Source organism: Sturnira hondurensis, unplaced genomic scaffold, assembly GCF_014824575.4.
Source record: "Sturnira hondurensis isolate 20B ecotype Veracruz unplaced genomic scaffold, ASM1482457v3 Scaffold0006413, whole genome shotgun sequence".
In the NCBI taxonomy this organism is placed as follows: domain Eukaryota; kingdom Metazoa; phylum Chordata; class Mammalia; order Chiroptera; family Phyllostomidae; genus Sturnira; species Sturnira hondurensis.
The window spans coordinates 25,601,177-25,621,449 of record NW_028079044.1 but is presented as its reverse complement, the minus strand read 5'-3'; the positions used below and the strand labels follow the sequence as shown (position 1 = coordinate 25,621,449).

Sequence of the window (20,273 nt, the reverse complement as noted above, 5' to 3'; positions counted from 1 at the left end):
AACACAATAACTAATAAATAATATCAGAATAAACATTGTTTCACATACTCACAACTGTAAACCTACTTTTGCCACCCCTGTATATACAATGGAATATGACTTAGCCACAAAAGTGAATGAAATCGTGCCATTTGCAATAGCACAGATGGACCTAGAGGATATTATGCTCAATTTAGTGCTTATTATTGAATTCAAATTTGTATAGTTTCCTTTAGTCCATGAAACAGAATTTAATTAGGTCTAGGCAATCTCTACTTAGAGCATATGTCTGTGTTTGCTTAGCAAAAACACTGATGAACATTTGAGTCTATCTTTTTGAATTACTTATATTTGGCTCTATTACTTATTTATAAAAAAAAAAACATGTAAGAGCTGACCAAAGCCTCCAATAATTAACTTTACATAAACTGATTTAAAGCAGTCAAAAAGTTTCCCTTCCATATCAAGAAATTAACATAGTACGAGGAAAGTGACTAAAAAGCAAATGTGCTAAATCCTCCTTATAAAACAGTCTCACACAGATGAGTCATACGTGAGTCCTTCACAACACCATCATAAGCTAACTGCTCTTGCGTACTGCTTATAAATATCATCATCAATAATTCAAAAATCTTCAAAAATTATAATTATTATCTTATAAACGTTAAGGTATTTACCTCAAATAACTGAATAAATATCTTTGAAACAGATACACTTTTTTATTCATTTTAATTAGATTAAATATCTATATCTCATTTAAATTTCATCATATGGGATACTAATTCTGTGAAATTACAACTTTAAAAAAGAGATTTATTTAATTTTCCCAAAGCCATCAGATACTAATAAAGGAGAAAATTCACTTTTCATACCTTAAGGTAGCAGTGTGCATAGCAATAATGAAGCAGATTATCAGAAGGCTGAGTAAGATTGCTGACCACATGTACCAAACGTTCAGCATACATTGGCACAGAATGATCTAGATTAATTTTATCCACCAATATCTGAATAGCAGGCAAAGGCCGAAGAGACTGGAAGTTTGTAGTATTCATGAAGTTACTTGAGTTCTGCAAAACAATAGTGTTCACTTTATATTCCAGTAGAACAGTGACTGATGTGCAACATTCTATATACCAGCTTCAGACTGACACATCTTGCAGTAGTTATTAAATCGATCTAGAAATGGCACCTTTCTATGGGACTCTCTTACTAAAAACAAAAACAAAACCTTCTACAAATTTTTATGTCCCAGATTTCAAAAAGCTGCATAATTATTGCAAAATTATCACTCACCTTTCAGCTGAAGCTTTTCATTTAAAATATATTTTATTGATTATGCCATTACAGTTGTCCTACTCCCCCTCTTCATTCCCCTCTACACTGCACACCCCTCCCCCACCATTCCCGTCCTTTAGTTTATGTCCATGAGTCACAAGTTTAGATTCTGTATTTCCCATACTATTCTTGCCCTCCCCGCTGTCTACTTTCTCCTCACTGCCTATGCTACTTATTCTCTGTATTTTCTCCCCCCTTCTCCTCCTCCCACTCCCCTGTTGCTAACCCTCCATGTGATCTCCGTTTCTATGGTTCTGCTCCTGATCTAGCTGTTCTCTTAGTTTGCTTTTGTTTTAGGTGTGGTTGTTAATACTTTGAGTTTGCTGTCCTTTCACTGTTTCTATTTTTTATCTTCTTTTTCTTAGATAAGTCCCTTTAACATTTCATATAATAAGGGCTTAGTGATGATGAACTCCTTGAATTTGACCTTATCTGAGAAGCACTTTATCTTTCCTTCCATTATAAATGAAAGCTTTGCTGGATAGAGCAATCTTGGCTGTAGGTCTTTGGATTTCAATGACTTGGAATACTTCTTTCCAGCCCCTTACTGCCTGTAAGGTGTCTTTTGAGAAATCTGCTGACAGTCTGATGGGAACTCCTTTGTAGGTGACTGTCTCCTTATCTCTTGCTGCTTCTAGAAAATCAACTGTACAGTGCCACGGTGTACCTCGGCACATTTCTTCAGCCTAATCACTCAAAAGAACTTGCCTAGATATCCCAGAACCAGCTACCCTTTAATCCTCTTTCCCTTTAGATGACTTTTCACATTTACATGACTTAGGGACTAAGTGGACTACTTCAGATGGTTTCAAAAATACTAATAACAAGCAAAGTTTGCCAAACAGAAAAATCTCTGGTCCATGTCGTATCTACTAACAATATACATGCTAAAGGCTCATAAAGTCCTAAGAATCTCAAGATAGGCTTAGTTTTCAGTGTTACAGAACCATTCTAAGCTTCAAACCAAATGCAGGTAAGTTTCAAGATGTCCAGAATTATCACCCTGATTAGCAAACAACTCCCCCCTGTCCTAGAACCAACTTATTCCCTTAAAATGCCACACCTGTAGTTCTCAAAGGAAAACAGTGACCTTCTACCCAGACGTAGGTGAAAAAATGTGGGAAGCGTAGTTTCACTGTTTTTCTTTTGTCTTTCATCATCACAATAACTGAGAAGCAGTACTGGCATTTAGTAGCCACTGGCTAAATAAAGATGGTAAATGCTACTTAATACTTCTCTAGTTCAAAAAATCAATAGTAGCATTATTGAGAAACACTGTGACTAAAATTGACTAAACTGAACTTAAAATCCTGCTTTTTTGACTCTATTAATCATGCTTTTTAAACTATCACTTATCAAGCAATTACTTTACTTCTGAAGTGAAATTACTTTGAATTATTGACATATAACATACAGTACAGTACACATATCAAGTGTAGAGTTCAACAAGTTTTACATCCATAATGACCAATATTTCAAGCACCTGAGAAGGTTCTCTTCTCAGGCTATACTGAATCCCCAGCAGAGGTGGCCAATATTCTCACTTCAATCATCATAGATTAGTTTAGTCTGTTCCTGAACTGCATCTAAATTAGTATATACAGTATATATTCATGTCTGCCTGCTTTCATTCAACGTAACATCTACGAGAATTATCTGTTATTCATTTCTTCAATTGACACTTTTCTCATTATGAAGTGGTTCTCTTTATTTCTAATAATTTTTCTTGTCTTATGCTCTACATTTATTGATATTAAGTAAGCCACACTAACTTTCCATTGATTAGCATTTAAGTAGTGTATCTTTTTCCATCCTTTTTCTTCTAACTTGTGTTAAAATTTTTCAGTTCCAGAACTTTATGTGGTTCTTTTTTTACAGACTGAGGTTTCTTTTGAAATCTTCTACCTTTTTGTCTCTTTCTTGAACTTATTAATCATTGTTACTTTAAAGCTCATGTTTAATACTGACATATTTTAATTTTCCTCAGGTCATCTCTTTACCTAGCAACATAAGAATTAATTGTGAGTAGCCAATAGAGAGTAAATATACAAAATAAAATTCCTGCATTATAGTCAATTCCTTGCCTTTGACTTTAATAAAGTCAAAAGTTCTTATTAAAAGTTAGTGTAGTTTATAATTCTATAATCATCACCATTATGTAGACATCAAAAGAAATATAGCAAAAACTAATAACTTTAAGATAGTATATAACTTACATGTATGTGGCAAACTCAGAAAGCAATACATTATATGTTTACCTAAACAAATATTAAAACATCTAGCAAGTCCTTATTAACAATATCAGTAGTAATCACTGGGTTCCAAAAATGTGCAAAATGATTCACATGCATTATCTCACCGAACATTCAACATAATTCTAAAAACTAGGAACTACGGGGAAAAAGCTCTTTGCAAGACCCCGACAGTCTCACACAAGTGCGTGGAGACCACACAGGCAGAGTGCAACCACCGCAGCCTTGGCAGAATGTCCGGTGATACGCTCAGCACAGGGGAGACAGGTGGTCTTGTAAGGAACCAGTAAAAAATCATTTCTCACTCACCTTATCTCGAGGGAGGCGACTATGAGACATTTTCTCATCATCATCCCTCATTCAGGTGACATAAGGAGCTTTCTACCTGCCCTTTTAACAGTAGGCTATCTGACTGCTTAGCTACAGAGTAGTATTGAATCCTACCAATAGATACCCTACCATGTATGTTGCACATCGCTTTACCCTCTGGTTTCAGAGTTGTCCTCAAAGGGACATGACAAGCTAACACCATTATTCATTTGCTTTTGCTGTCTATGTAAACAACAAACTACCTGAAGACCTGGGCTTGTTGCTTCTTTACTAGCTGAATCTGTCAGCCCATTTGAAAAATACAGCTCGTGTATGTATGGTCTGACTTCCAGATCCATGCCCTTCAAGATTTCCTTATACAGCCTCAGCTTGGGGCTATTTTAGTTAGATATACATAAATTACTCTCTAAAATAATCACAGTTACATTGCTTTAACTTCATCATAGATAATCATGTAAGATATTCTTTTACTTAATCATCTTCCTCTTATAATATCACAGGGTCAACAAACAAGGATACATGAAAACACAAATAGTAAACCACAAAATATACCTTTTCTCCCATAATGACAGGGAGCAAATGATCCAGCAGATTGAATTCAGCCATAAAAATCGTACAGGTACATCTGAGGAGAGTGATACTTGTATGGCGAGTAGGAATATATTCCTCCAAAGATGCCACTTCTTCCGAGTTCAGTATTGTTTCATTTTCATCCTTAATATCTAAAATGAGATGATGAGAATTCAATAAAAATTGGTTTTAAATAACTAATTTTCTTAAATAATTGAAAAATGAATTGGTTACCCAAATTTTAAGGTCGAATTCTATGTTTCTTCTCAACAATAATACAATTGTTAAATAACGTGCTACCTTTAACAAACATAATTAAATTACTCTAAGTAGTCTATAAATATAAATGTCTTTGCTCTCTAAAATTTAATACTTTTTAATTTTAATATTTTAAAGAAATTCCCAATATTTCTGTTAAAAGAATAACAGCTTCTATTTATAAAAAAAACAAACACACACCACTCAGATCATATAAAAGCAAGCCACAGGCTGGGAGAAAACATTTGCCGTAAATAGACAGATACATAGATAGATATAACTCTCTCAACAAAGGACTTGTACCCCCAGTGTAAAAAAATTAAACCCCCTGAAAATCAGTAAGAAACAAACAGTTCAATAGAAAAATGGCCCAAGAAAAGCCTTGAATGAGCAAAAGACAGTATACCCAAATGGCAAAAAATCCTATCAAAAGCTAGTTAACACCATTAGGCATCTGATAACTGCAAATAAAGTCACAATGTAATAGAACTACAGACCCACTGGAGTGGTTTTTTTTAAAAAAGGCAGAAAACTATACTTGAACAACAATGAAAATAAATTTTTTAAAAAGACTAATAACGCTAAGTGCTAGCAAGCATGAAGACCAACTTTCCTAAAGAGCTATATAGAAAATACATTAGGCTTTGTGGGCTACATAGTTGCTGTAACACTGAACTGTGCCACTGTAGTACAAAAATGTAGTCACAGAAAACACATAACTGAATGAGCATGCATGACTATGTTCCAATAAAACTTTACCTATGAAAAATAAAAATCAGACTTCATATAGTTTGCAGGTTTTGCAAAATATGATTCTTTCTATTTCTCTCCAACTACTTAAAATGCAAAGCCCATTGTCAGCTCATGGGCTGTACAAAAAGCATCAGAGAATCTCAGTATGCCAACATCCTGATCACGAGCAACTAAAACTCTCTTACACTGTGGGCAGTAAAGTCACTCAACCACCTGGGAAACAGTTCGGAAATACCTACTGCCAGCGAAGATGTGCAATCCTTTTATCTAAGTGTTTCCACTCTCAAATAACCAACAGAAATTAGTACATATGTTTAACAAAAGGCATGTACTAGAATGTTTTTGGCATAAGTATCATAATAACCAAAAACTAGACACTAACTGAATACTAACAGTAAAACGGATAAGTAAGTTATGGTATATTCACACAATGGAAATCTTATAAACATAAGGTAAGCTAAAGCCAGAAAAAAGAGTACACACTGTAATTTCATTTACACAAATTCTAAAATAAACACAGCCAAATCTATGATGTTAGAAGTCAAGAGAGTGGTTAGTTACCCCTGGGGTTGGAGTAGTAACCAGAAGAGGGCACAAAGGGACTTCTTGAGTGCTGGTACACTTCCATGTCTTGAACAATTAACAGGAATGTGGTTATGTTTGCAAAATTCACAGAACTATATATCCCCTTAGGTTTTATGTACTTTCCAATATTTATTGTATATAAATAACAGCTTCAGTAACAGCTACAAAAACAGTAGAGTAGAACTAAACTACTTAAGATTAATACATGTGCACTCGTATAAATGGATTTACAGAGTTGGGCAAAGTAGGTTTATAATTGTTTGCATGTAAAAAGATATGCAGGTTATAATTATTACAGTAGCTAGATAAACTGTTTTGCATATTTAAAACTACAAACCTACTTTTTCCACCCCTGTATGTATGCAGATAAAGCTCTCACTTTGCACAATTCTGATATACACGATTTGTTTAAAAATGCCAGTTCCCAAAAGTGCAGATCAAATGTCAGTTACCTCAGTATAACAACTGTAACTAACTGTGCATTAAGTACAAACTTTACTACTTGTTGTTGAGCCCACATATTCCTACATAAATAAGAGGTGAACATCATGATCAGTGACTAATCATGTCACTTCTTCTCTAAGTCTGTCAGGTTTGGGTACTAGTTACCGGTACTTCCTATATTTAGCTCATGCACAGACAGGTAGCAAAGCACGTGGTTGTACTTCCTCCTTGATTACTGGTGATAAACCCACATGACGTTTTACAAAAATGGAGAATTGAAACAGAGAACTGGCAATCAAAGATGAAAGTGCAGCAAAGAAACAAAAACCCATCATGCTGAAAGTGAAGTTCCAATCAAACATCACTGGCATTACAGTGATGGTGACCGTGGGAAATAGTGATGCTGCACCCTGGGAGAGACTCAGACATGCAGCTAAGGGAGCTTAGTGAAGACAACCTTACCAGGTTGAAGGTAAGGTTAAAGATGAAGAACAACTGTGATTAAAAATAAATAAATAAAAATGTTCCAGAGGAAGTGATGTAAGAAAATACTTTGTTGAAGGAACTTAGAGGTTTTCACTACTTTGACGCGTATAGGATAAAACGTGGACTCTGGTCCAAACTCAGGAGCATATCAATTTGCCATGATACAGGAAAGACACAACGTATTGTAAGTTATATGATATGGGAAAGAGAAAACCACTGTTCAAACTACTCTTAATAAGTTTTCAAAAAGAAATTAAATCCTTAATATTTTACTATTCCTTTGACTATTTTTTCATTTCTATATATATTTACAGCAAGAGTAAGAGAGTTTCTAGTGTCTTGACAAAACTAAGTGTGGGAGAACTACTCTCTCTGTGCATGATTTCAGCTTGCCTACTTTTATGGTCTCCAACTGCCATGCAAAGTGAGAATTGCCTATACATAAAATTAATGTCGGCTAATAGTAGTAATACACTATGGTATGTGCTTTTACATGCACTAATCTTTAGAAGTAAGTCCTATTGGTGAATCCTTTCAGATAACAGCAAATACGCTGTAATAAAAGTAAAATGACAGAAGCTTCAACGAAAGCAGAAGCTTACTTCTCTTTCAAACAGCAATCTGAGTCTAAGGGGTAGGAACTGGCATGGTGCTACCACACTATGAAGATCCCTATCTTACTGCTCTGTCATACTCAGCATGCAGCTTTCGTCACAGAACCTAAGATGACAGCAAGAATTCCTGTCATTATCACTGATTTCCAGCCAGAAGGGGGAAGGAGTGGAGAGGAAAACATGCTATTTGCCTTTTACAGTCATGGCCTAGAATTCACATGAAGTTTTGGACCCATCTCAGTAACCAGAACCAAGTCCTATGACTATATTTTATTTCTATCATAAAAATCTATATCACATAAATTCCTGTTACTATAAAATAACAGAAGAATTGATATTGAGAAGACAATTTAACCATCTGTCACATAATCAAATTAATTATAGGCAAAGAGAAATGAAAAATCAGTGGTGTTGATTAAATTTCCTAAGGTCAAGCTTAAGTAGGAGTAAGAATTCAGACCACAGTCTGACCCCCTAGGCTGACTTCCTTACTACCCTTTACTCCCTTGTTGTTCTATGATGCCCTATTCTAAAGTACTTAACTACATAAAAAGGAATTTGTATTTTATGTAACTGTGATGACCACACCTTCATATCATGTAGAAAAATTTCACTGTAGAACAAATTCTTTTTTACCAACAAGACCTAAGTTTTCTTATTAAATTAGTATATTTACAAAACATCTTCATGTCTTTTTAGAATTCAGTAACATAGAAAAATGGCCATACTTCAAGAGTACTCCCTGAAAAGAGTATCAAAAACGTATAACAATAAAATACTGACAAATACTGGTAAATAAGTATTTACGCCCAAATATTGACCTCTCCCATCTCCCATAACTTCAATACAAGGTTTATTCTTTAAGTTAACAACTAAATACATTGAAGTCAAATAGGCCAAATTTACTAAAAAAGGTAAGTTAACAAAATTAAATTATATGCTCATTCGAATCAACTGGGAAGAGAACCAAATTTAAGACAAAAGCAAACCTGATTTCAGCCTGTTGTATGGCTCATATTCGTGTTCCAAGGCACAGACAATCATCTTCAAAATTCTATGTACTGCACTGCTATCCAAGCGAAAATCAAGAGGTCCTATGACAAGGCTTTTGGTAGACTTCTCCTGAACTGTTCCCAAATCTTCACTTTTCCCTAAAGAAAAGTCTTGTTGATTTATAGAACCTAAAAGAAGTGAAACTGCACATTAATATTTCAGCATCAATCAAATATACCAAGTATACATTTTAAATTTTCTCTTATCTTTTTAGCTTATAACGTAATGCCTAAAACCAATTCTTCATCAGCTGCACATAAAGAACCTTGCTGATCTGTAATTTTCTCTATGCAACTGAGAAGATATTATCAAAAAACTGAGTCAAAATTATTTCTAATACCTATTTATGTTATAAGAAGTGCTATAAAATTTTACTGGTCATTCATAGAAAATTATTCTCTAAAATCTAATTGTTTATGTCCAATAAATCTATGTTGACTGGGAGGGGGACCAGAAGAAGCTGTATTTTACCACTATTTCATCTAAGAGTTTCACTGAAAATTAGATGGTTTAAAATTAGTTTTATAATGATCATGAAAGTGAACATTACATTTTAATTGTTTTGAACTCTTTCCAAAATGAAATTATTATGGCCATGTTCCTCGGTGCAGAAATCAAGTTCCTCGGTAACTTACCTGCCCACACACTAAAGGGAAGCCAAGGCCCTCACTGGTATGGTGTGGGTTAGGCGTCATCCCGCAAACCAGCAAGGCCACCAGTTCAGTTCCCAGCCAGGGCACAAGCCTGGGCTGCAGGCCAGATCCTGGGTTGCAGGTGTGTGAGAAGCAACAGACCTGTGCTCACACATCGATGTTTCTCTCCCTCTCTTTCTCTTTCCCTTCCCCTCTCTCCAAAAATAAATAAATAAATCTTTTAAAAAAAATGTCCTTGGGAGAGAATTTAAAAAATTTAAAAATAAAACATATAAAGCTTAAAAAAAAAACCAAGCTGTATTTTAAGAAAACATTTGGCACTACCTACAGTTATTACTCCTTATCTAGTATGTATACTTCTTATATTAGAGATTTGGTTTTATATATAAATTGACTATTACAACTAACAATATATGGTAATTTTTAAGCCATTTTGTTCATTTAAACAAAAAGAAGAAAAGGCCTTCTAGCATTTAACACCTTTAGAATATGGAGGGACCAATAAAATGCAAAAATTCCGTATCTACATCTTCTTGTAACTTTTTTCAACCATTTTTAATTTAATTATTGTTCAAGTACAGCTTTCTGTCTTTTACTCCCATCTTTCAAAAATACATTTTCTTCATTTCAAACAAATGAATTCAGTTGTCTCCAGTACCATGGACAAAATGAATTAATTATTTATGTATTCTTAATTCACAGACTTAAATGTCACATCAAGGTATACAGTTAATCTTACACATATTTTAAGATATATATATAAATAAAGCTGAGTCACAGTGAAAACTAGGTATAAATAACATATCATTCACATTAAAAAAGCATTACTTTCCATAGCTAAACCAAGCATTTCTAGAGTTACCTCTTGGGATGGGGTAACTTGAAGACAACCAGAAGAACTATGGTTGCATTGCATAATATTCAAAATATGGAAAATGCCTTGCTTTGATTCCTGTAGAATTATCAGGCTTTCCACAGAAATGTGACTTTGTAAGAAGACCCTTTTTTGTAAGAAGGCCAGATGTTTCCCCTGAGAAGTCTGGGGTCTAAATCCCAAGCTGGGCCCCCCCAGCCTACAGCAACAAAACTGGGAAAGGAACCCAAGTAACACACAGATGTGAAAAGCAGCAGGATTTCTGTCTGCCAAGGAGAGACAGCAAGCTGCCTAAGGGGCCAACACACAAAATTCTGTTTACTGCTACTTACCCTGGCCTCTGACAGAGAGAGGGCAGAGTGGACTAGAGATGCTTGAGGAGAGTGTGGGGCTGATGGCTCTGGGGAAAAGAGCTGAAGGAACACCTGCCAGGATCCCTATGCTGAGTCATTCCCATACTGTAGAGGCCATCCTTCTCAGGCAGAGCAATCCCCTCCTAGTGACATCAGCCTGAAAGGAAGCAATAGCCCTGCCCACAGGAATCACTCTGCCCCACCCTGTGGTGCTTAAGTCCTGCTACTGAGGAGTACAACTGGAAAACTTTCACTCTTTAACCCTACAGAAAGCCTGCAGGCAGAGGCAGATTGCTGGGAGCAATGAGGCTTCAGCTGACCTGCCCCCAGGACCTAGTGCTGGTAAAAGCAGTCCCTGGTGTGCAACCTGGTTCTTTCTGCACAAATCCAGGCCCAGCAGAGGGAGCCATGTGCTGTGGATCACTGATAGCTCCAAGCCAGTTACCCAGGGCCAGTGATAGGCAGGGTTTGACTTAGACATGCAGCAGTCCTGCAGATCTACATAATACATAGAAACGAATACTAAGAAGCAGCCAAAATGGGAATACAAAGAAACAGACCCCAATGAAAGAACAAGCGTATTCTCTAAAAGAAGAACTACATGAAATGAAGGCAAACAATTTATTAGATAGAGTTTAGAGGAATGATTATAAGGATACTCAACAGCATTAAAAGACAGCACACAGAATAGGAGAACAGACTCACCAATATGCCTGATATATACTACATCATTTACAACACAAATAAATTATAATCCATGCTCTTTTTCTTACTGCATTTACTAGTTTCTTAGATTAATTAGAATACAACCAAGTATTACTTAAAACACACCAATTATATCTGTTTTCAGAATTTCAGAATTTACCACAAACTTTGTAAAATTAGAGTCTGATATGCATTTAGACATTTAGGTAAAAATTTAGGTCACTTTTTAATAATTTACACTATAAAAATAAATGTCAAGTCACAACAAAGCAAGAATTTTAGACAAAATATTTCTGTAAAGTATTTAAAATTATCCTCTTGTAAAAATTAAAAATCTTTTTCTTAGGTTCATAAATATTAAAAATTCAAAAAATTTCTTATTTCAAGTAATCCAAGAAAGAAGAAAGTCTGAACACAGCAGTCACAAATGCAGGTTGTAGAATCAGACTATCCAAGTTCAAATCCCACATTAAGATAGTATGTGTGATCTTACCCAAGTTAGCCATCTGTAAGGACTAGCTATTTACTCATCTGTAAAACTGGGATATTATCCACCTTGTATGGTTACTAAAAAGAATGAAATTAATACATATAAAACACTTAGAATAGACTAGGGAAAAGAAGAGATTGGTCGGAAGGCCCACTGAAGCACACAAAGGTTTGAGAAGTTGATTGCTCATTTTGAGAAAGCACCTGGTCAATCGCACACCCAAATACAATCCCAGGGGAACAAGGAAGCGCTCTCGCTCTCTCTCTCTCTCTCTCTCTCTCTCTCTCCCTTTGCTCATGACCTGCATTCGCAGAGTGTTCCTGCCTGTTTTCTTCATGGGCTACATGGTCTTAGCAGACACATGGACTTGGCCTCCACGTCGGACCCTCTCTGTCTCTTTTGCACACCTGGTGATGCACTTGCCAGTACATTCTCTCACCCAGGAGCATGTTACCACGAAGCCCAGGCAGCCACATGGCCCCTGGTCATGTGGGCTCCACATGCAGGCTCCAGAAGGCAGCTGGGAACAACTTAAGGTATCTGGATGGGTACTAAAACCACTTAGCAGCTACCTGAGGGGCTCCAAAGGACTCTACTTTAAAATGAAGCAGGAACTCTGGACACTGACATTTGTCTTGGCCTTGCTGAGGACAACTGGACTTTTCCCGTGGCAGAAAGAAAAAAGGACTTCACAACAGGAGTCCACCATTCTGCCAGGTCACACTGCAACTGAATAAAACCTCTTTCTCCTTTTGCACCTGCATCTGCCCCACAAGTTTGGCTTTTCTGGCAATAGGCAGCCAAAATTGTTTTTCCTTTTATTACAGAGTCATTTTCTAAGACGAGAAGACTGTCCTGGCTAGTGCAGCTCAGTGGACTGAGCACCAGCCTGCGAACCAAAGGGTCACTGGTTCAATTCCAAGTCAGGACACATGCCTGAGTTGCAGGCCAGGTCCTTAGTAGGAGGTGTGTGAGAGGCAACCACTTATTAATGCTTCTCTCTTTCTCTCTCCCTTCCCCTCTGTCTAAAAACAAATAAATAAAATCTTTTTAAAAAGAGACAGAAAACATGGGAGAAACAGAGGCAGTAGGTGGTACAGATATTAATAACTCAATTTTAGACATACTCTGTTTTGAGACATAGATATTAAAACATCAGGTATACATTGAATATTAAATTCTAAATCTTAAAGAAGGGAAACTATACAAAGTACATGTTTGTCTATCCACTCAGCTGTACCCCTGAAAAAAATGCAAAATAAAACTGAGAGGAACAAAAGGACTCTGTATGAAAAATACAATATGAGTATATCAACAACACACACTTCAATCCATGGAAAAGAATGAGGTTATTTCAGAGAGAGTTTAGGAAAAGAAGTGAATTCAAAAGTTGACCAATGAAAACATCAACATTTAGAAATCCACTGCAAAAGGAGGGAGCAGAAAATTACCGCTTTCTCCTTCCGGTTTCATCTAACAAAACTTAATATTTCTTCAAAATCAACTCCTCTTTGAAGTCTTCAACCCCACAGACAAAAGTAATCACTTTCTTACATGGACCTCTCTTAATTTACAATATTATTCTTAATATGATATATTATAATCATTTATTTACGTGCATAGTTAATTTACTACCTGTTAGTTTCTTGAGAAATGTTTTGGTTTTCTTTGCATTTGCATTATCTAACTTATCACTGAATACAAAGAAATCATTTTTTGAATATGAAAAATTCACCAAAACCGTGGTAAACCTATTTTTCCTAAACTTTCAACATGAAAAAGACTGGAATAATAAGCACAACATCATATACTGATGTGCGCATAAAATATCAAATTTTCAAAAACATTTGACTGCTAAAAAAATTTGATTGCTAACATAATAAAATTAGAATGAGAATAAAAAACATAATAAAATAATAAAACACTATGTGTCCACAGTTTCTATAAGAATTTATTTCTACTCTTCTGCTTCAAATAACAAACGTTTTTTTAAATAAAAAGATCTATATACTTTCAAAATATATTTAATACAGAAAAGAAAATGTACTTTTTTACAACTTTATGTAATATGAAACATCAAAATTTTAATATTTGGTGCATATGAGAGCTAATTCTAGGTGATTATAAAATATCTTTTCAATTAGCTTCACAAAGAAAGGATTATAAATGTCAAAAAACTAAGAAAATTAACATGATATCAAAATTCAACCATTCCCCAAGGTAACACAAGGCAAATCTAACGTAACAGAGTGAAACCAGTCAAGAATCAACTGATTCTGATGAAGCCGGATGAAAAGCAAACATAAAAGAAAGAAACCAGTACCTTTGCCACTGTTGTTCTCCATTGTATACAGGTAATCCATGTAGAAAGCTCCAAACCTTTGCATTCCAGCTATCTCAGTATATGTCTCCTGCCAACCAAGCAAGGCAAACAGAAAAGACATTGTATAAAAGAGATTTTTTAATTTAAAATCTGTAAAGTCAATAATCAGACACATATCCTTACATAGAAAGTGTATCGACTCAAAGATCACCAAAACAACAACCAAAAAAACCAGGTTATCCAAAGAATTCACTTCTAAGAAGAATCACATTACCTCAATTACAGACCACACAAAAAGGCACCCATAACTGTACTAGACATTTTGACCACTCTATCAACAATGCCTAGTTAATGAGTACCTATAATGGAGGACAGTATACTCTCAACTTTTATCACCATCGCAAAACTGTCTAACGTACACTCTCAAATATTTGATCCTTAAATATTTCAGTGCACCTATATGAAACAGTGTAAACACTAAAGATATACTAAAATACTTAAAGGTATGTTAATTATGCAGGTCAAAATTAGATTCTTTACTTTCAACAATAAAAGTAAACCTTTAGTGAAAAAAGTTAAAATGTAAATTACTTATTCTACTATGATACAATCATATATAAAAACTTTAAACAATACTGAGTCATATATAATAATATGTGAAATGCTTCATCCCTCCCCAATAATCCCAAAACTCAAAAGTATCTGAAATTAAAGGAGATACTTCTACATGTGTCCTCCATGACTATTTTAACAGTAGGGGATAGATAAATGAACTAACTGTGGCTCCATACTATATAAACATAGAAACGTCTGTGAATGCCTCAAACTTCTCAGCTATAAAAGCTGGATGAACACATTCTAAATGTTTCAATAAACAAACAGCGCTCAGAATACATTATCTGAGAAGAAATATGGCAATAACAAATATTCATATAAACTGTCCACCCAAACACAGCCTAGAATTTGGCTTAAATATATATCCTCTGACCTTATGATGAGCTGCATCCAAGATAAATTCTGCACGAGTACCATTATTTTCTGGGCTTCGGTAATCAAACAGTGAATTTGTAAGGTATGTCAAACCTTTCACACTCAAATTTTCACCACAAATGAAGAAACAGGCTTCCTAAATATAAATGCAAAATTTTTTAACAGGAGGAAAAATCATTAGACCATTTCAGAAAATAAAACCTTGGTTTTATAACACCCATTTACTAGTCAACAGAAATCACTACAACTTGAAGTCCTATAAAAAGACAAGGAAAGTTGTCTCTATTTTCACTGCCTAATTTGGCAAAGAATATTTTAACAAACCAAAAAGGAACTTCAAGTAGCTGCCATAAACAAGAAAGAAGAAACATTTATGAATTGGAAAGTATTTGGAACTACTGTCCAGGTGTTAAGTGCTACCAACTTTCTCAATTCCCCTGAGCTCTATAATTTCTTACAGGGGAAAACAGTAAAGTTCCTCTCTCAAACCAAAGATATATGTAGTCTAACAGATTTTTTGGTATGGTTAAACACTTCAATAAGCACTTCATTATCCCTGCATTCTGTCCAAAGAAAGCAGGGAAAGGGAAGACTTCGACTTACGGTTTCACTCCTATTCACATTCTCTTCAAAATCTTTAATACCCATAATTCCTTTAAGGCACATGGCTCTGCAACCTACAAAACCAACCTGGCAATCAAAGAAAGGCTCTCCCATCATAAGGGCCTGTAAGAGGAAAGAAAACATTAGATCTAAGAACCTGAATTTCATAGAAATGTTACAGGCTTTCCTTGTAGAATTTCTTAATCATTCAAAACAGCTTTAGCATTATGGACTTTTTTCCAAATGTATTCTCCTCAAATCATAAATTCTATCAAAGTAAAAAATGTCTTACTTATCCTTGTATCTTTAAACCATTGTCATCTCAATGACTGGCACTTCATGAATATTCATGCACACATACATATGAGTGCACACATAAAATGAAAAATCAATTTATGATGCACAAAATCTTGGTTAAAAGAATAATTATTTCAATTAATACTACCAACCAGTAAAATATAAAACTATAAATATATTTTAAATGTACCACATATGATTGAAACCTATGTTTATTAAATATTAACATGAAGAACCATTAAAAGACTTTTAAAATATATGTGAAATGTTGAAAGATTACCTCAACTGTAGTTCCTTCTTGTTCCCAACACAATACTTCTTTAGATTTTACTTTTTGAGGACTATAATAACTACTTTCGGCTTGCATTTCAGTGAGCTAAGAAACAATATAATAATATTGGGTAAGTCATATTAGTATTAAATAGCAATAAACCGTCATTATGATGAATTGATGAAAACAAGGCCAATTTTAAGATTCAGGAAATTTAATTATCAAGCAGGAAAACAGGTGCAACAGAAACAGCTGTAACAGATTATCCATGGTATAAAGGTTGAATATGCTAGCCTAAGTTCAGATAGTTAATTTAAATACCAATACTACACACTTTTATTTAACTCCTTTTTCTTAACAATATTACTTCAAAAGGTAAAAGCTGTGCATCTGTAACAGTCCCACGATCATAAAATGGGTCATATATTCTGCCAACGTTTTTACATATATTTTAACCTCGATTCATTTTCTATTCACTAATATTATTTTACCATGTTTAGTTCAATATTTTCCAACATTTCTCCCTATTAGTAATTAAAAAGAAAACTGCAAGGAAACAAATAGATTAAAAAAATCTCTAGTTCTGTAAAGGAAATAGGTTCACTGGTGTTTACTTTCATAATACGTGTCTCACAGTATGTCTCACAATATGTCTCACAGACTCATTCAATCATGCAAGAAATACTGAGCGTCTACTAATCTAGATACTGACAAAAGAAAAAAAAAACATTCTCCTCTGAAGCTTACAACACATTATTCGTATGTATACAAAAATTAAATGATTTAAATTATTTTTAAAGTATTTTTCTAAATGCAACATGGTATCCTGGTTTGGATCATGCAACAGAAAAAGAACTTTGTAAAATTCAATTAAAGTCTGTAATTTAACAGTAATGTACTAATGTTGATTTCCTAGGTTTGACAAATGCACTGTGAAAACACAGGATGCTAACAATAGAGGAACTGTGTAAGAAGTATGTGTGAACTCTATGTACACACCTTTGCAAATTTCCTGAAAATCTAAAACTATTCCAAATAAAGATTTTAATTTTTAAAGAGTATTCTGCCCATGAATGCTAATGATTCAGTGCTTTTTATTTTTGTTAAATGGATTTTTATTATTTAAACTTAAATGTAAAGCCAAAGATCATATATTTAAACAGAAAAAAAACATGTTTGACTTAAACAGATTTTAATGACCCAAAAAGTTATCATTTTTAAGTAAGATAATCTGTTTACATTGTGAATCAACTAATGACTCTCTTATTTTATAACAAAAAGTTTTTTACTTATTTCTTGGATGCTTTCAGAACTGGTACACACATGTTGCTGCTTTCAAGTACAATTCTATGTATAATCTAAAATGAGTAAGTAAAACTGAGTATTTTAAACTTGATCACCTTTCAGCTGTCTGCAATTATTGTAGAAAAAAGCAATTAATTGATTAAAAGGACTCAAACATTACGAGAACAGTTTTCAACATTATTTTTAAAATGCTACATTTAATTTGGCATGATTTTTGTTGGATTGATATCAACTGTTCAGAATGCTAATGTAGAAACATGACCTTATTTTCTACCCAAAATATGAACCACAAATTAATTCCATACATTCTTCAAATCCACGTTGAACAATGAATTCTAATGTTTTCCTCCTAAATATCAACATATTTCCCTTAGAGACATAAATGTTGCAAATTTTTAAAAGGATCCATTTAACTAATGACAAACATTGCCCCAAAAGTCTATTAAAATTTTGTATATAAATGACTCAGTTTAATACAATTCTTCTCATCCATGAAGTTATCAGAAATACACCAGAGTAATTTCAAATTTAATATGGGCAAAAAAAAAAAAATAACTCCACCAGAAAGACACTGCTTTACCAGCAAGTGTCTTGCCAAGTTGTCTGGCCATTTTGCTGTATGTCTGAAGCTAGTACAGAATAGTAATGAAAGTAAACTGTGATTGTAAAAGTACATATTTAAAAATATAAAAAGAAAGCTGAACTGAAACAAAAAGACAATGGAATGAAAAGAAAGGGAGGGAGGTAAAATCAACTAAAATAAAAAAATCAAAATCTATAATGGAGACATTAACGAAAAAGGTAAATCAGTGAATTTCAATAAAAAAATGTATAATAAGCCCTGACTGGTGTGGCTCAGTGGACTGAGCACTGGACTGTGAAGCAAGGGGTCACTGCCTTGATTCCCAGTCAGGACACATGCGCAGGCTGTGGGCCAGGTTCCCCAGTATGGGGAGCATGAGAGGCAACCACACGCTGATGTTTCTCTCCCTCTCTTTCTCCCTCCCTTCCCCTCTGTCTATAAATAAAATATTTTTAATGTATAATAAAATAAAATAATAATTTTCAATAATAAAAGAATTCAAAAATAATAAATGATGGCATTAAAATAGTATAACTAATGTATGCTTTTTTATCATTTTACCCCAAACTTCATTAGCAAAAAAAAAATTTTTAAACCAATGAAGCCATGACTAAACTTTTTAGAAACTTATTCTCTGTATTTTTCAGCTTTTGTCATATTAGAGGATACTAAATGATTTTAATTACAAAAATCTTTAAAGACTACTAAAGACTATTTACTTTAAAATAGTTTAACCTACCATCTGCTACAGTTACAATCTGTATAGTTATACTACTGATTGAAAAAAATTATTGCAAGCAGTTCACAAATAATCCAAGCTAAATTAAAAGAAAACCATGAGACCAAAAACTTGTTTGTTTGTTTGCTTTTTGCTACTATATTTCAAGTATCTAACAACTTGCCTGGAATATCACTGGTGATACTACTTCACAGGTTAGACATATGAGTTTATCTCCTTCTGGAAAATGCCTCCATTTTTTAAAAAACCCACAAAGACAAATAAAATTGCAGAAAAATAACAAAATCTAAAAGAGGATTCCAAAATTTTTGGAAGGTGGAAAGCAGATGAGATGGGTGGGTGAATAGATGGATGGATAATAAGTGGATGGGCAGATGATGGATGAATGTATTTATTCAACAGACATGTATTTGCAGAACATGTACCAGACAATTTCCAAGAGCTAGAGATACAAATAACTTTTTAAAACATTACTACTTAATGAGTTTGATGTACCATCAAAAAAGAATATCCATGATTCCCTGAAAAGGCTATTTGTTTTTTCAACTTTTTGGCCACTATAAATAGTGCTTTTATGAACATTCATGTTCATTTATTTATTTGTTCTGTACAGTTTCAATTCTTTTGAGGATATAGCTAGGAGTGAAACTGCTGGGTGATATAATAATTCTATGTTTAACTTATTGAGGAACTGTCAAACTGTTTTCCAGAGTGCCTGCATCATTTTACATTCCCACCCATTTGTTTTTAACCAACTCCTCCCATTTGTTTGTAAGTAACTCCAACTAAGATTCCACCAGTGTCAAATCACTGCTCTGGTCAACATCACCAACAATTTCCACGTTGACAAATCCAATGATCTGCTCTCACAAATGACCTACTCCCCTCACTTTAAAACATTTATGGCACCTAGCTTCCAAGCAGACACACTTGTAGCTTTTTGCTTACATCACTGGTCACTTATTTTTAGTTTTCCTCACTATTTCTTCCTCAGCTTTCTAAATATTTAACATCACATTTCTCAGAGCTTAGTCCTAGAATCTCTCCTTTTTCCTCTCTACACTAATTCCAGCTTTACTGAAATCCTAATTTAAAAAATCTTAAATTTATATACTCAGACAAAACTTCTAACCTGAACACCAGATCTGTAAATCAACCAGAGAGCTCTACTTGAATATGCAGTGGGCATTTTAAACCTGTCCAAAACCAAATTCCTGATATTTCTCCCAAACCTCATCCTCTCACAATCCTCCTCACCTATGAAAACCAGGACGCAACCCTTCTCGTTGCTCAGGAGCCACGCATGGATCCCTTCACTTCATTTGTGTCTCACAATAAAATCTATCAGAAAGTCTTGCCCTCTTGACCTTCAAAACATCCAAAATCCAGTTACTTTTCACCATCCTCACATGCCACCACCCCAGTCAA

At 34.3% G+C, this 20,273-nt stretch overlaps 1 protein-coding gene across 5 annotated transcripts in view; it reads right to left on the bottom strand.

The window, feature by feature from the left end:
• The window catches only part of VPS13B (vacuolar protein sorting 13 homolog B), a 690,921-nt gene that overhangs the window by 609,634 nt on the left and 61,014 nt on the right, over positions 1-20,273 (bottom strand). For all 5 annotated transcript variants that reach the window (XM_037048269.1, XM_037048268.1, XM_037048265.1 and 2 more), the window contains exons 9-15: positions 16,228-16,323; positions 15,651-15,773; positions 15,046-15,183; positions 14,058-14,145; positions 8,596-8,787; positions 4,449-4,618; positions 852-1,046 (exon numbers count right to left, since the gene is read on the bottom strand). In XM_037048269.1, coding sequence (XP_036904164.1) covers positions 852-1,046; positions 4,449-4,618; positions 8,596-8,787; positions 14,058-14,145; positions 15,046-15,183; positions 15,651-15,773; positions 16,228-16,323 — 1,002 coding nt within the window. The remainder of the gene's footprint in view (positions 1-851; positions 1,047-4,448; positions 4,619-8,595; positions 8,788-14,057; positions 14,146-15,045; positions 15,184-15,650; positions 15,774-16,227; positions 16,324-20,273) is intronic.